Here is a 17,166-nt window from a genome sequence, read left to right as displayed (position 1 = left end):
TTTTTTTTTTCTAATAATGTGATGAGTTGTTTCATCTTTACCTCAGAGGGATTATTTGCTGCAGTATCCAGAGTATATGTGTAGCCTTTCTAAATGCGCAACTGATTTGGGTAATAAATGCAGACGCTTTCAATTTCAGTTGATCTGTAACTCGGAGGAAGCCCACGCGCTGCTTTCAGGAAGTGCCCTCATCAGCTGAGTGAGTGAGACTGTCACGGGTCTGCTGACCGACTTTCTCCAGCACAGCGGAGCAAAGACGCAATAAATCTGGGATGTAAGAAAGCCTTGTAAGTGTGGTGTTACAGCCGGGAGAGTTGCTCGGTATATCTGGTGAGTTTAATATATGAAGCTGGAGGTGAATGGACATGACAGCGTTTAAGCTAGCATTCTTGCTAAGTTGTTATTGAAAATAAAGTGGGAGGAGCGGGCTGGTTAGATTTGTGTTAACTGTAATAAACGGTGACAGTGAAATGTTTGAAATAAGTGTTACACTTTTAAATATTTCTCCGTGGTTCCGGTGTGTTTTGACGCAAATTTTAGCTTCAGTGATTTTTGGACCGGTGTTTCAGATTAACTGGTGTTAGATTAACTCGTGACGGTGGGCGCTGCTTTTCAGGACCCATTGCCCACTAACGAGGAAGTAAACACTGCGAATATTTTAATCTTTAAGTGGATATTATTGTGTGTCTGTGCGCGTTGTCACGTTTCGCATTGTTTTGGGCCAAAAGAGAAAACGCTTTCGATTTTAAATTATGATCGCGACATGCGTGAATCCTCTGCAGCAACTGCAATGAACAAACATAGGTGACGAGACTACTGCCTGTTCATAATACTGAAATGGTTAATAAACGCGCTATCTTTGTTCCTGTTTTTCCTGTATATTGTTACTGCTCTGGTGACATTTGAGGTTTGTCAGTCCCACAGTTGGATACAGCTACACCAACATGAACTGGGTTTTAGTCTACCCATGCGACAGTCTACAACCAGAGAAATTTTTGACGCATCAGAATCTGACTCGATTCTGACGTATTTCAGACGGAGAATGTCTGTTTCATGCCCAGAGTGTTTTGGTACTTGCATCTTACAAAAAAACTATGGAATAAATAAAATGTCATCACTATTTATTTTTGGTTTACTATAATCGGGCTTATTTTTGCCTATTTATTTTATTCACAAGATAAAAGCAAGTTTATTTTAACATACAATAAAGGTGTGGAAAAATAATTACTTTTTTATGGTATATATTTATTTATTTAATAGCACTGATGTGTTTTAAAGTTGGTATAGATGGTGAATTAGGTCGGAGATGGAAAAAAATTGTATTTCCCTGTGTAAATGTGGAAAGTTCTGATCTCGGAGGTTGTGAATATAGAAAAATTTGGACACTACGTGAGTACTTGGTACATGGATTACTTTTTATATTCTGCTTCATACAGTGAACCAAGTGCAAATGGAAGGTTTTGTCTCATTGCTTCAGTAATGGCATTCACCAGTTTAGCAGTTTGTGCCTTCTCTTTGAAAATTTTTATAAAACAGAATTATGGGGGAAAAAACTGGGCATATAATGTAGTTACAAGCACGTTAATATGAAAGGGGTGGTGTTGGCAGCGTGTGAACGGTAACAAAGATGGTTTCACTGGCAAAGGAAGATGGAGCTATAATATTACATAAATATGAGCTTAAACACTTAATGCAGACGGAAAGCAGCACAGCTGCTGCACAGTGTCAGTAAGTGAGAGGGACAGTATAGCATTTGTTCAGTAAGACTGGAGCAGTGCTATTAATAAAGTTTAGCAAGAAAGGAAAGTGGCCAAAAAATGCTCACTGTGTAAGTTAAATGATTTCAGCGTCACAGTGTTTTCATTAAGAATAATGAGGATCAGAGAGATTACATTTTATTACTGAATTATTATTATTATGTATTAATTATTGTTTGTAATATTTATTATTTCAGGCAGAGCACCAGTGGTGTTTAATGACCTCAGAGCCTAATTGCAAATTTTATACGAGGCCATCAATTGTGAGGCCCTGTTGCTCTGATTTACAGTATAGTATAGAGCAGTAATGAAAACTGGTGTCTGGTGTAGCCAGTGACTGCAGCCTTTGGGTCAACTATTCACAGTAGCAGCTCATTTTTCTGCAACTAATGCTAACGTATTTATTGCAAAACTTTAACTTCTAACTTCAACTCTTGAATCTACACAATTTAACACCACTTTGAAACGGCTAACATCCAACACTAAATGAAAGATGAATCATTTTGAACAGCAGCTAGGGCTGAATGTATCCAGCAAGAAAAAAATCAACATCCTCCTCACGGCTTTTATCCTTAAATTCGTCAGTTAATTAAGTGCAAATCATCACTGTGCAGCACCGAGTTCTGATAATGTAGCCAGTTCTACATTTTCAGTCCCTTCAGTCCCTTCTCACCTTCATGCTGTCCTGTCAAAAGATCTCCAGAATAAAAGGCTTTAATAACAAAAAATGTTAAAGATAAACATATTTTTAACTCCAAAAAACACCCTAATGTTGAAGTTTGCTTATATATTGGGTAATAACTAAAAGCTTCAGTATTTTATCTGAATTATAATAAAATCATTTAAAAAGTGCTCTGTGCACCAAACTAACTGTTTTAAAGAGGGGGTTCTTTTCAGGCTGGCGGTAATGTAGAGTGGAGTCATGACTGGTCAATTAAAGAGGGTAGGTACGCTGCTGAAAGTCATGTGAAGCCACACGGCCGAGGGCCATGGTATGAACTCTCTCCTATTTTCTTTCATACTTATCTGACTCACTCTTTGTCCTTCAGCTGTGTTGGAGCACCAGTGAAGATGCCTCCGATACCAGTTGTTCCAGAGAACCACAATTATGTCCTGGCAGAGTTCGACTGCCTCGATCCACTTCTCTCTGCTCTGCGTTTGGACTCCGGCAGGCTAAAGGTAGTAATTCTAGCCAGTTTTCTATTTATATTCAAGTAGGCACCTCATATTCCTAAATATCTTTAAAGAAGGACTTGAAACAAAAACAAATTAGTGGATGTAATGTGTCAAGAATCTTGTTTATTTTGGTATTTGTTGTTTTGGTGGTGTTTATATTTTAACCATTAGTGATCTGAAATAAACTACCTTCAGGCCACATAAAGGGTTACTAATGGGCGCCACCATTGCCACATGAACCGCACTTTGATAATCCTGGCTTTAAAGTTAGTAGGACGTATTAAAAAAATATACAATATGGATTTAATTTCTTTCAGCTGTAGTGGAAGAAAATTAGAAAAGCAAGAATACAATTATGCTTGACATTAATTCTGTGTTACACTGTGCTGTAGTGTACCTGTTTGGCAGTGTCGAGGAAGTGGCTCGCATTAGGAACATCAGCAGGTGGGGTGCACCTGATTCAGAGGGAGGGCTGGAAACAACGGCTCATCCTCACTCACAAGGTAATAAGTGACTGTGAGCCTGTGCTGCTCTTCTGTTAATGAGTGATAGAGTTAAACATAAACAGTAATGCGGTGTTTGTTTTCTTTGCATTTGTCCACTGACCCATCACTCAATGTGCGTGTTTCTGCCAGGAGGGATCCATCGCTCAGGTGGCATGCTGCCCTCACGATGAAGACTTTATTGCAGTTGCAACAAGGTTAGCGTTTATTCAAGAAAGTAAATAAAATGTTTCGTACCACCTTGGTTTAAAATGTGTGTTAACACACCCACTTGTAGAATGCTGCCCCCTGTTGGTTAAAGTTGTAGTTAGATTCTTTTGTGGGTAACTACAAAAAGTACTTTTAAACAAGTTGCAGGCTTTTTCTTTCCTGCTTCATCTCTGTGTTTGGCTGTGGTTCCCATATTGTTCACTATGTGTGATACACATCCAGTCAGGGTCTGGTGGTGGTGTGGGAGCTGCAGTTGGAGCGGCGGGTTCGTCCAGAGAGAGTCAGCGTGTCCTGGGAGCACAGAGGTCAGACAGTTACTGCACTCTGCTGGGATACAAGCGCGCTGAAAGTTTTTGTCGGCGACTCTGGAGGCAAGGTGTCCTTTCTCCGTGCAGGATCCTCCAAAATGGGAAAGGTAGTGACTGCTGATTAACATTGAAAGCTTGGCACTAATTAAAAGTAGGTACTAGTTCAGTGGTTAAACATGCAACTATAAGAGCTGCTAGCTCTTATGGTGATTAGTTTTCTGACTGTACTTTTTTTCTTTCTCAGTTTTTTTTATTCTGGCAGACAAGAGCAATGCTGCGTCTGCATGCTACATTTATTATTATATTTAAAATTCATCCTTCCCTATGATATATGTATTTATTTTTTTTTGTCTTTAGGGGTCAGCGTTTGTTATATTCCCTGTCCAGACTGTCACCACTGTGGACTCTAAAGTGGTTCAGCTTGGGTACCAAGATGGACGACTGCTTGTGTCTTCCCTCATCCGCTGCTATCTCTGCGACACAGAGAAGTGAGTACCACCTTTGCTCCATCCGTTTGTGTCTTTCATATTCTCTTTTTCGGGAGAAACTCACAGAGCGCTCGCACTCATGCTTCCATTTAGGTAAATGTTGTCATTAATGGTCCAGTAGTAATATGTTGGGTCCATTATCATGGACATATTAGTTTTTATCACAGATTCTTCTCTTATTCTTAAAATATTAAGTTTGTATTTTTATTAAACATGAACTACAACAGATTCTTCTGTGCACAAAAGCAGTGCTACAAGCAGGATTAATACGTTGGCGAGTTTTCAGTGTCAAAGGTGCCTCACTTTTAACTTGGCTAGATCGCCATAGTAACTTATGCTGAAAATATGGTCCAAAGCACTTTATATGTCCAGTGTGCTATGCTGTGAGTTTCAGTTTGAAATCATCAGTGACACATTCTGATTAACAGTATCATTCAGTATCATCATTAACAGGATCCTATAATTGTTATACTCTGCAAAAAGAATACACTTTAAACAGCCACCCTGAGCGGTAGTTTACCTGTAGCGCCAAAGGAAGCCCAACTGTAAAGTTACAGCAGTGTGAGTGATGTGCCCCACATTGTTTCAGTGATTGAATGAGCAGCTGTTACATTAGGAATAAATGGCAGCACCAACAGTGCGCTTACTGGTAAAATCACTTCTGCATTTTGCGGCACCAAGTTTGTTCATTTCTGCAGAGGAAGAGTCAAATAACGCGTCGAAACACTATTTCACGTTAGCACGCAGAGCCTGAAGTAGAAATAACAAAGAAAGCCGAATGAGAACAGAAGCCGTATTGAAATGTATTAACTTTATTTTGTACAGTATTTTTTTCTCTCTTCTCTTCTTTGCTAAATGTATCTGTATATTGTTTACGTGATTGAAATAAATTAACAAACAAACAAACAATGATCCCTGTTGTAATGCCCGTTATCTCCAACACAAATAAAGCCTGGCCACGTGGGGCTTCCTGTATAGTATATTATAAAATCAATATTTATTTTATTTTTTCCTCATGTTTATAAAAACTGTATTCCGTGGTGTATGGGGGACTTTTCACGGTTGTTATGTGATTTTTGGCTTCTGTGTGTCTCTTCAGGGAGAAGTTCTGGCGTGTTGGTAATAAGGAGCGTGACGGGGAGTTTGGAGCTTGCTTTTTCCCTCAGAATAGGGGATTATTAATGGGTCAGCCCCCACTGCTGTACTGTGCCCGGCCGGGGTCTCGAATATGGGAGGCCAGTTTTAATGGCGAGGTTCTGAGCACCCATCAGTTCAAACAGCTTCTGGCGTGTCCTCCACTGCCTCTCATCACCTTTAGGTATTGTGTGCTCCTGCTTAGGACCCTGTTTATTTTAAAAGCCAGACTTCTGATCTAAATTTTCTTCCTCTGACGCAGAAATGAGCCAAATTACAATCCAGTGCAGAAGACTCCACAGTCTATCGCCTTCCCTAAGCTGCTTTATTTGGGGTAATAAGCATAATTTTTCATGTCATGTTACAATATTTGAGATATTTTCATTTTATCTGACATGTCAAATTGTTTAAAAAAATCCATATGCAGATCAGCCTGTCACTTGACTAACTATACACTTTGTTTTTGTGTATAGGGACCAAAACCTGCTGACCTGGACTGATTCTGCCATTTATATCTTCACACCTCAGAATGGACAGCTACTTTTGTGGACTGAAGTTAAAGGTGTGTTTCTGCCTTCTTTTGTTCCCAGAATACCACCAACCTTTTACTTCATGAACACAAACAATTTTCCCTTAAAATGTAACCATTTTATTATTTTACTGCAGTAACATCATGTTTATTTTTAATCTCGATAGACAAAAATCATGAAGGTTAACGATGATCACACAGAGCTTTGTTGCTCTGATATAATCGAGTGTAAATTATTCTGTCTGTTTTCTGTTTTTTGTAGATTTGCTTGACGTGGCGGTTTATCGCAGTGAGCTCTTCTGTCTCCATGGAAGCGGGCGTCTGTCCCACCTCTCCTTGATATCTGCAGAGCGATGTGTTGAGCGCCTGCTGCGCAGGGAGTCCTGGCCTCTGGCTGCTGCTGTCTGCTGTATGTTCCAACACGCAATCACTACCAGCAGGGTAAGATTGCTACCACTCCCATACTAAAGCTGCTTTGTATTAGCATCTCGTTGGCTGCACTAAGTTCATCTTGGCTAGATTCTATTCAGTTTCAGTCATTTTCCATTACAATGAAGTACCGTACCAGCTCAATGTGGGTGACATCGTGTTTGTGACACAATGCAACAATCGAGGAGATGGAGGTGATGGTATACCTGCTGCTTGGTTTCTGATTTGTTGTCACAGAGAACGTGGTGGGCGTTGTGTTACCATTTCCCTCTTGCTTCGTCTGAAAAATGTCAGGTTTGATTCTTGTGAAGGAGTCGCTCTCATGACTCATTCATTCATGTCGGTCCCAGGCCAATCAGTGGCATGGGTTCTGTTCGTGTTACATTTTTGGCTTGATTCAGTTTGCTTGAAACCCCGTCCAAGAAGGTGCTAAAAATGTCCCTAGTACCAGTACGATCACCTAATACTCTAAAGGTACAGTCGAGTTGAGCAGGTGCTAATAAAAAAGAGCAGCTGGAAGTAGGGTTAGTTAAGGGACATTTGGTTTACTTGGGACAACCTGGAGCAGGTGGCAGGGAGAGGGAAGTCAGGGTGTTTCTGCTTAGACTGCTGCCCTCGTGACCCAAACATGGAGGGATTGATAGAAGGAAGAGAAAAACGGAGAGAGAGTCCTTGTGTTTACTGTTAAGTTTTCATAAGAAAACGTAATGATTAATCTGCATCATCAACATCAAACACAGCAGGGCTCAGTGATATTTAAAGAAACTGTTCTCAGCTATAAAAGCAAAAGAAACTTAATTAATTACTTTATTAATAATAACAACACTGCTATCTTACCATCAACAACTTCAACAAGAAGAGGCCTTGATAGGCCTTTGCTTACACTTGTGTCAAACAGTCCTAAAGCCCGGGAGGTCAGGTAAACCTTAAGCTGTGCTTCTGTTGGCTCAGACTTCTGTGGGGCTGCATGTGATGCACTGAGACAACTCTTTTTGTCATTTGGTGCTATTTAATTGAATCAAATTGAATTTTAAGTTTATCAAATGCTATTTTCCATCATGTTCCTTCTACGTTAGATATATATATATATACTACATACTACTGTGTGGAAATGTAATTCAGACTTTTAAACTAGAAAGGCAGTCGTTCGACTTCTGGTCCACACCTCTAAAATAAAAATGTCAGTGGCGACGATGCTTTAGTCAGTTTTCTTGACAACTTTCAGATGTTTGTATGCTGCAGATTAAAGTTTAAGTACTTTTTAATGGTGTTTTTGCATTTTTTTTTACTTTGTTTATCAAGATCTTAGTAGGAATTATTTTTTATTTAATTCAGGCCAGGAAATCAATTCCCATTGACCGCCTCGAGCACCTGAAGTCTCAGCTCAGTTCCAGCACACATCTAGAGCTGATCGGGCAGCTGGAAGAGGTCATCACAAAGCTGGAGCCTCTTGACTCAGCCTCCAGCAGCCGGAGGAGCAGTATCTCCTCACATGTAAGAACTAATGTGTTTCTTTAGTTCTTCAGTGGCTCACAGTTATTCTATGTAATGAATGAAGTGCAGTGATATTAGATACGTGGTTTTTAAGGAGAGTTTCAACGTCCTGGACTGTGGAATCTATCGAGTGATCAGCCGCAGAGGAAGCCAGTCAGATGAGGAGACGAGCTCGCTGCTTAATCACTCTGTGTCAGAGGAGGAGCGACTCAAAGAATTCAGCTTTGTGCAGGATGAGGATCAGGTCAATCACGGTAAGAGACAGTCTTAAGTGATGCATACAGAGTTACAAAGAGCCTTCTAATAATGGTGATAAAATAACACTTTTTCCATTGTATAACCTTCATATTTAGTATAATCTGCAAAAACTGAAAATTCTCAGAGATGAAAAGTTGACAACCGCAGCCAGAATTTAGTAAATATTAGCAGACACAGCATTTTTCTGTAGAGAGCAGACTTAAGTCGATGTAACTCTTTTTAAAAATGATCAGAACAGATTAAACTAATACTGAAACTGAGATCACAGCAAAGCGGAAATCTAACTTACTTTTCTTCTTTCTTTCATTCTTTGACTCTTATCCTGATTCCATCTCTTTGTGTTTTCTCTCTCTTTTTTATATATTTGATTTATGTCTCAGGATCAAATTCATTTTCTACCCCTTCTAATTTCAGCGTTAAGAGAGAGTAAAATTATTTTCAGTTTAACGCTCTACTAAAAACCAAGAAAGAGGGAGAAAAAAAACCTGTGAATAACCTAACTAATTGGATATGGGAGCGTTCCACAGGATCTGTGTAACCCAACTGCTAATAATTTGACTCTTTGCCTCTCTGTTGTAATGATCATACATGTTTTTAATAACCAACTGGTTTTTTTCTATTACAGTTTCTGACTTGCGTTTAAAAATAAAATAAAATCATTTGATAAAAAATATTTCTCTGCTGCTGCATTGTTGGATTTGCTGTGAGTGCTGAGCAATCACTGTGATTATTGACCTGCTTTACAAATTTAATCTTCACTTTGTCCCACTGTTAATACCAAGTTTCTTATCTTTTTCCATCGTATCACTCACATACATCACTGTTTTGGGTTAATTTTTTTTGTATCGTGCAGCATTTGATTTGTGTTCTCTCTTCATTAGTGTCTGCCACGTTTGCTCCATCTGCTTGCATTATGTCCACTGTCTCTCTCATCTCTTTGGTACTCCATCCATCTGTGTTTTTCCTCCGAATCTCGCCCCCACCTCTACTCAGATCCGCAGACCAGTGAGCGCACGGAGTCCGAACGATCTGACCAAGGCCTGCAGTTTCACCTCCCGCTCTCGTTCCGTCCCAAACCCCCCCGCATCGCGCTGCAGGCCGTTAAAGACAGGTGAATGAAACAAAGAAGCTTTAACTACAAACGTGCCTCTCGCTGCAGCTCATGCGGCTTTGAGCTATATTTTAACACTTTCTTCTTCTGAGAATTGAAACTTTCACTCAAGTGCAGCTGTGCATTCATATGCCTTACTTCCCCTTTCCGCTGAAGACCCACATCTGTGTTTTATTATTCATACTGAGGCACATGTGGTGTGTTTAATTTTAAGGTCTCGCATTTTTCATCCTTCTGAGTCATTTCACCTTTGTATTTGTACTGCTTTCTCTTCCTCTTGTTGTTTTGCTAAATGGTGCAACAAAACGTATTTATTGTTCACCTTCTTGTCATCAGTGTTTCTAGTTTTGTTAAGAAGACAACAGAGAAGATCAACACTCTCCAGATGAACTCTGAGCTCTGGCAGAGACCTGAATTCAGAGAGGGCGGACCGACTGAAATATCAGCCACCACAAATTTGTACTCCGAGGAAATGGAGAATGAGTAAGTGCTGTTGCGACCCTGTTTTAGAGTGCTTAGAGCAATGTGTGTTGTTTCAATAGTAGCCATAAAAAAGAAATAAATCCAGACTGTTTTCTTTTTTACTTTGACATGTACGTGTCACAGGGTTGGTGATGAAATATCTAACGCTGAGGCTGAAATGCAGGAACTTCAGTCAGCAACAGAGCAAGCTATGTAAGTACTGCATTTTGTCAATTTCCCCAGTGCAAGATCCAGCAATGTCTTCTATTAAACAGTTACAAATATGTTTCCGACATCAGCTCCCAGATACAAGATCCTTTGGTGCTACTAGACCCAGCCTCCCTGAGAGAAGCTCTGCTGGAGTGGTTGCCGGTTCTGGAGCGAATACTTGGGTCTGTCGCGCTCAAGTCTGCTGCTGCAGGTGATTCCACTATGGATGGAGCAGGAGAGGAGAGATGGGACACGGATTATTTAAGCACCTGCTCAGATCAACGAGAGTATCCTACCTCTTCATCAGAAGAACCAACAGATGTAACAGAGAAGAACGAAACGCCTAAGCCTGAGGAAGACGAGGGACAGCGTGAGGACCAGCTAAAGTTAGACTCAACGAAAAACGGTGCTTCAAATGGGAGTCCTGCTGAGCCAGTCCGTGTGGTGCCCCCTAAACCCATACCATCAGATCTGCTGGCTCATCTCTGTGAGCTGGCCACACTGTACACAGAACTGAGCTGCTTCAGAAACCAGAATGAACAAGAGCTGGGGTGCACAGTTTTCCTGAGGCGCTACTTTTTTCTGCTGGACCAAGAGCGCGTGAGAAGAATGTGTCTGCTGTGCCATCAGGAGCAGCCCGAGATAATGAGCTCCTTCACTGAGGCAATGCTAGGTCAGACAATTATCCTTGAAAACTTACATGTATGTGTGTTTTCAGAGTTCACAAATCGACAAACAGACAATTTTAAAAATTAAAACATTCAAATAGAAGAAAAATACGCAGAAAATAAAGGTGAATATGTTTAATTTTGGTTAGGAAATTAAATGCATGTGCTCTGCAATAATCCTATATATAACAAAAGACTAAAAACTAGTCAGAACTTTGATAAAATAATGATATACATATATTGCTCATTGATTCTTGGTGGTTTCATCTTCGTCAAATATCATGCTTGTATCTGTAGAGCTCACCCAGTCTAGCAAGGTGGTGGAAGTTTTTCAGAGAGGTGATTTGCAGAAATCTTTGAGAAGTCTGAGAGAGCTGCAGCCCTGGAGTCCAGCTCATCTCCTCGCTCACTTTCACAGGTCGGCATCCTTTTTTGATAAATCACATATTTAAAGGTCCCTTCTTTAATGTTTGACCTTCAAAATGAAACGCAAAGTCTTGTATTGTGTGATGTGACAGTAAAAGTGATTTGATTTTGATTTGATTTGTGATTTTAAACTATAGAAATAGAAAAGTGGTGTTAGACCTTGTGAGATAAGTTTGCTATGTTATTTTCCAGACTGTATGAGAAGCACGGTGAGGCTGCTGTACGCTCCTTTTCCCAGTTCTATCCTACCATAACTCCTGCTGATGTAATGACCATGGCAAAAAAAAGCCATTTCCTGGCATATCTGGATAATCTGGTACAATCACAAACTGAGGAGCACAGGTACGTCTTCAGCTGAACCTTTTTGTTCAATTAAATAAAACACCAAGCTCATGTTGTAGAAGCAGAATTTCACACTTATTTCTTCTTCTTTTTTGAGGCTGTCATTTTTGCAGTCCCTCCTTGATCCAGAATCGCTGAGACAGGATTGGCTGGAGCTGGCACTTACCCATGATGCCCCACAGTGCTGTGATACCCTGACCCCTGATGGACAGCCAAGGTAAGTTAGCACATTTTTGTCTTTATCCTTCAACTGGCAGAGTGAGATTGTTTATGAGCCCAGCCTTACATTTCCATGTGCCATTATGATACAGGAACTGGCTCAATGATGCCACAAAGATAATGGAAGGTTGTGTGTGAGTTTTCTCTCATTTTGACAGTTACTGTTTCTGTAATCTAAAATATTTTGTGCACAAACCCTCAAAATATTTCTAATATTATACAAAGTAATAATAATGGGCTTTTTTTAAATTGATTAAGTTGGTCACCAGTTTATTTGTATTTTGATCTTAAAGTAGTTCAACATACTGTAATGCTGTGCAAAAGTCTTGAGCCACCCCTCATTTCTTTTTATTTTGCTTCCAAAAAGCCAGACTTTCTTGTATTTTTTTAAATGCTCTTGAACAATAGTTCTTTAGCTTTCTGTAGGTCTTGTCATAATTTGGGTCTGCATTTCAGATGTAGATGTTGAGGGATCTTGTCAAGATTGATGGAAATATGATTTTTTTTCTGTAAAATCTGTAACGTCTTATTGGCCACAGTTTCATTTTTCAAACACACGGTTAATGCAATAAAAGCACCTGGATAGAAAACACACAAATTTACACTATCAGTTATGGATTGGCCTCCCCAGATCTCAACATTACTCAAGCAGTGTGCGGTCCTCTTCATAGAGAACAGAACAAAAGGCAGCCAACATCCAAAGTGGAGTTTTTAATGTATGACGAAACCTGGAGAGCTACTCCTCACGACATCTTAAAGAAATTAAGAAATTACGTTTCTTTAAGACTCCATAAAAATGATAGAAAACAAACAAAAAATTACAGGAGAACATTTTAGAATGTGTCTCACTAATAAAGGTAACAGTGTAGAAGTGACTAAAGTGACTAAAAACTTTCAGACTAATTTTAGTCACTAAAGCAGATAATATGTTTGTTTGTTTTTTTTATAAGTGCTATTATTTAACCTGTAAGGCCCAGTAGACTAGCTGAACATGATGAAAACGAACCATAGCTGGATAGATCCAAACATAGCCGTTTCTACTGGAATCTATTTAAGTAAGATACTGAAGTGAGAACGAGGAACAATAATAAATATCACTAACTTCATGTGTTTCCTGCTGCAGGTGGCATTCACATTGTTTCGCTTGGGGCTATGGACGCCTTCTGTCGCTGCTGATTCGCATTCCTGCAGACTTTTCCTCAAAGCAGAAGATGTTACAGACTTGTCGAAGTCACGGGTATAATTAGTAATTAGTTGCCTACCTTAAAAAAAAAAAAAACAGGATGTATGTGGTATAACCCTTTGTGTAACGTGTGTGTGAAGGTACTGGACGGGCTACCTCTACCTCTGCAATGAGCTCCAACTTCGCACAGAGGCTTTCATCGCCATCTGTCAGCTGGATGACATCACCCTGCTGGATGAATCTGATGGTAAGACGAAGTCTTTAAACCACCGTCTCTCAGATAAGAACAATTCAATTTGGGAAATCTTCACTGGATGATGAGATTTAATTACAGTAAACACGTCAGGGGTTGCTTTTTTTAATACAAGAACAGTGCTGCATCTTTAAACTCATTACAAGAAATACAAAGATACAGTACGTCTAACTATCCATTAATAAGTAAGTAAGAGTGAGGACAGTTAAAGTAAATGCAAAACCTGTGATCAGCTGTTCTTGTGCGATGAGCAGGTAATACATCTAAATTAATCATTACCATGTAATAAAGATGGTCTCGATAATCTTCTTAAACTCCAACTGTGGAGCAGGAGTTATGAAATACAGACTTTACTGACCGACTCATTTAAACTGAGTAACTCAAGTCGATTCATTTCACTTGGTTTCAAATCACCACAACGTTGACCTCAAGAGATTTATAATGTAAGGTAAAGACCCTACGATAATAGAGAGAAAACAACCCCCTATGAGCAAGCACTCCCATTCTACTGTTAAATATCCTGAGAGCCAGAAGTAAGCCCGTAGTCTGAGAGCAAAGTACTCTGTTGGGGTTATGCGGTACTATAAGGTCTTTAAGATAAGATAGTGCCTGATTATTCAGAGCTTGGATGTGAGGAGAAGAATTTTTAATTTGATTTAGAGTTTAACAGGGAGCCAATAAAGATAAGCCAATGCGGGAGAAATATGTTCTCTCCTTCTATTCCCTGTCAGCTCCCTCGCTGCAGCATTCTCCTTTTATTTAATGCTGTGGTGGAGGACAGAGGGCAGCCTTGGAAATGTTTGACTTCACAGGTTGTCTGAATGAAGAAATTCAGGAATGCCTTTAACACTTGCGCGGACCAATTCCTTGGAACTGTATCCTGTTACTTGGCTGGTTCATTTAGTTATTATTGAGACCTTAAAATGGCCACGTTTGTAAACCTAAAAAAGCACTAACGTGTGTTCCTTCTCTTCTTTATTTGCCAGGTGTTAGGCCCCAGACCGTGGACGAGTGGAAGCTCTTGATCCAGCTGTCTCAGCAGTGCAGCAGCACGGTCAACTCTGAGCAGGTCGCAGGTGCGAACGGGAGCGACTGGTCCAATGGCTCAGCAGACTGCAGAGGAAAGATCAGCCCGGAGAGCCTGACTCTCATGCTGGCTAGGACTGTTGGGCCTGACCAAGCTCTGACCATCCTGGAGGACTGTGGTGTTCAACTGGTCCTTTCACCCCACTCCAAACTGGTCTGTGAGGTGCTGAGAGTCGCTGAGAAGAGGCAAAGGTGGGTCAGGCTATCAAATGTTTAGAATCTCAAAACAACAGGATAGACTATTCATGTATTGTTAGATGCAGAAAACGGTAAAAAATTGGGGTCTCCTGCAGTTCCTGGCTGATGTGAGGAAGTAACGTTCACAGAAACAAACCTGCAACATGTTTGGATGTTTGCATAACAAACTGCTGACACTGATTTATTTCCTTGTTCATTAAAACACGTAGTCGAGCGAATTAGTAGTGGTAATTGTTGTAGTTTGCACTTTTACACGCAATGAACTTAAGTTAGTTGTTAGTTCGTTATTTTTTTGTACTTAACACAAAGCAGAATCTTGTGTGACTAAGATTCCCAAATGGGACTAAATGTAGTTCACAGCTCAACAGCAGGCTGCAAACAAACTGACCCTATACTGACTACATTTCATGTCAAATTTGTTTGTACGGTCATTAAACCAGAGGCACTCTGAGAGCACAATCCTCCATCAAGACAGCTCACTCGCTGGGCTGTTTACTTTTAATGGAACATTATTATATTTTGCATATATCATTTTGTTCTTTTTACATGTTCTATAAGACGTTTGTAATGCAGCAGAAATCAGATACGTTTATAAAATATACATTTTATATTTATATTTTTATATTTTATATTTATTAACATTGATCAGATTTCGTCTGAGCAAACTGTAAGTTGGGTAAATGAAGGAGACTGAAATGTCTCCCATCCTATTTTTAAGCTGTGATGCACATTGACACACGTTCACATTGCTCTGTCCACTGGATTAAAATACAGGCTTTGCTTTTTAAAAGTCAGCTCAGGTTAAAGATTTCTTTGTCATGAAAAAAACTATTAAAAAGTATTTTATTTTTCAGGGCCATGATCCAGACGATGCTCGAGCGGTGCGATCGGTTCTTGTGGTCTCAGCACGCCTGACTCCAGATCTGAAACCAAACAACATACAGCTAACACTTACAAGTCTTCCCACTAACTGCTGTTAAAACTGTGACTTAATTTATTCACTGTGATATCTGTCAAAGTCCCCGAGTTTAGATGAAGTTATTTATCTCAGAGTGAAAACAGTATTATGTGTCTTCATTGTGTGTACTTGCAAATTTCTGTGAATACTCACGCGTGTGTGCCTGCAATGTGTGAGTTTTTTTAATTAGTAGTTCTGGTTACTGCTTTTTGCATGTTTCATGCGACCAAATGAATCAATACATTTTTCTGCTTTGGCAAAAATAAACTGACCAAACTAACTGAGTAAAATAATGTGAATAAAAGCCATCTGCATCAAAGCTCTTAATGCTTTCATTGTTTGTTTTTAAGGTTTCATTTATTGTGCTATCGATCCTTGTTACTGTATTTTTCCCTTGTGAATCTGTGCCAGATAGACAAATCCAGAAAGCTCCAAACACAAAGGTGGCTTTAATCCAGTCTGCAGACCTCAAAACCAGGTGATGGTGAGAAATGCTTTATCCCATATTTGGGATTTTTTTTTTTTTTGTTACAGCAGTTGAAATCATAATGAAATAATTATAATAACAATAACATTTAGTCAATGTGGACATCCAGGTCACATCAACATCCTGGCATAAAGCTGTTCTTTCTCTATCTCTAGTCTTATTCACAGTCTTATTCACATTCACCAGGACATAATGTCTCCCAGCCCACATCCACAGAGTCATAAGTACATAAAGCTTCACTCTTACCTTTCACTTTGAAAAACAAATACCTAAATTACAAGAAAAAACAAACTGACTATCCAACCATATAGTGAAGTGAAAAAGAAATACCCTGTTTCAGTTCTAAGGTGTTACATATAGGGACATCATAAAATGAATCTGGTCCTTAGCAGCTCTTAAATTATTAAAATGCAAACCCAGATGAATAATATAGATGTTATAACACCACGTCATTATTTTTTTACTAAAACTGGTAGCAGCTTCTCCGATTACTCTCTCTCAGCAAGTGTGATGACCTTTATAAAAGCAGAAATTTTGTCTATTTGCAGGAGCATATGGGTGCACGTTAAAGATCACAGAGAAGGAGCTGTTGCTGTTATCAGTCTGGGGAGGCTTAGAAGGCAATATCTCCAAAAAGCTCATCATTCTGAATGTGAAAGATTATTTATCCATGGAAAACAATTAACATTCATGACATGTCAGCTGTCCTAGCAAACTGTCCCTAAGCTCAGTCCATGCTCAGAGAAACTGCACATTGCAGGCATTGAGTCAACCATGAACTCCTTTGTATACAAAATCTTGTGCTGTGACCTCAAGAGAGCAGAGCATAACTGAATGCCCACAAACCTCAAAGAACTGAAGCAACACTGTAACAAAGACTTGGCTCAATAATATGAAACTGATAGTTATATAGAAAATAAATAATAGTAATAATAATTACTTCAAGTTATTGATGCTAAAGGTGTTTTAGCATCAATAACATAGTTTTAAGACCTGCTAAGAACCAGGTGGCTTTTTTTTTACTATCAGAAATGATCACCTGAAATAATCCACTTGACCAGAACTCATTATATACAAGTGAGGAAATGTGGGTCAACTGACACTTGATCTACCTGTATGCCAAATATTTGGTTGTACCTTTGTGGATACATCGACTCTTCTCTGGAGCACATGGAGTAGACGGTGGGTCAACAGAGATAATATTAATAACAGCGTAATGAAATGGGACTGGTGAATCATTTGATGATATCACACACCTGGAACATCAAAGGGGGGGA

General features: G+C 39.5%; 1 protein-coding gene across 2 annotated transcripts; it reads left to right on the top strand.

Moving 5' to 3' along the window:
* Positions 1-73: 73 nt before the first annotated feature.
* On the top strand, positions 74-15,721 carry hps5 (HPS5 biogenesis of lysosomal organelles complex 2 subunit 2). Of its 2 annotated transcripts, none has more exons than XM_085282375.1 (23): positions 74-287; positions 2,807-2,936; positions 3,326-3,436; positions 3,569-3,633; positions 3,869-4,061; positions 4,312-4,442; positions 5,542-5,760; positions 5,839-5,910; positions 6,050-6,138; positions 6,368-6,546; positions 7,870-8,028; positions 8,123-8,282; positions 9,280-9,397; positions 9,734-9,880; positions 10,004-10,072; positions 10,159-10,742; positions 11,035-11,155; positions 11,356-11,505; positions 11,603-11,722; positions 12,848-12,961; positions 13,048-13,154; positions 14,147-14,438; positions 15,299-15,721. In XM_085282375.1, the coding sequence occupies exons 2-23, from the start codon at positions 2,829-2,831 to the stop codon at positions 15,357-15,359; spliced, it is 3,369 nt and encodes a 1,122-aa protein (XP_085138501.1). In that variant the 5' UTR covers positions 74-287; positions 2,807-2,828; the 3' UTR covers positions 15,360-15,721. The 2 variants fall into 2 exon arrangements, with proteins under 2 accessions (XP_085138501.1, XP_085138499.1); XM_085282373.1 differs by having other exon boundaries at positions 74-330.
* Positions 15,722-17,166: the final 1,445 nt, after the last annotated feature.

This window comes from Mchenga conophoros, linkage group LG7, assembly GCF_057382185.1.
Source record: "Mchenga conophoros isolate Kocher_MC1m ecotype Shallow Benthic linkage group LG7, M_conophoros_male_GT1.1, whole genome shotgun sequence".
Lineage (NCBI taxonomy): Eukaryota > Metazoa > Chordata > Actinopteri > Cichliformes > Cichlidae > Mchenga > Mchenga conophoros.
This window is presented reverse-complemented; position numbering and strand designations above follow the sequence as displayed.

Coding starts and splice junctions, on each gene's coding strand:
- hps5 (XM_085282375.1), top strand. CDS start 2,829: ATGCCTCCGATACCAGTTGTTCCAGAGAACCACAATTATGTCCTGGCA. Junction 6,139..6,367: donor TTTGTGGACTGAAGTTAAAG/GTGTGTTTCTGC, acceptor TGTTTTTTGTAG/ATTTGCTTGACGTGGCGGTT. Junction 8,283..9,279: donor TGAGGATCAGGTCAATCACG/GTAAGAGACAGT, acceptor ACCTCTACTCAG/ATCCGCAGACCAGTGAGCGC.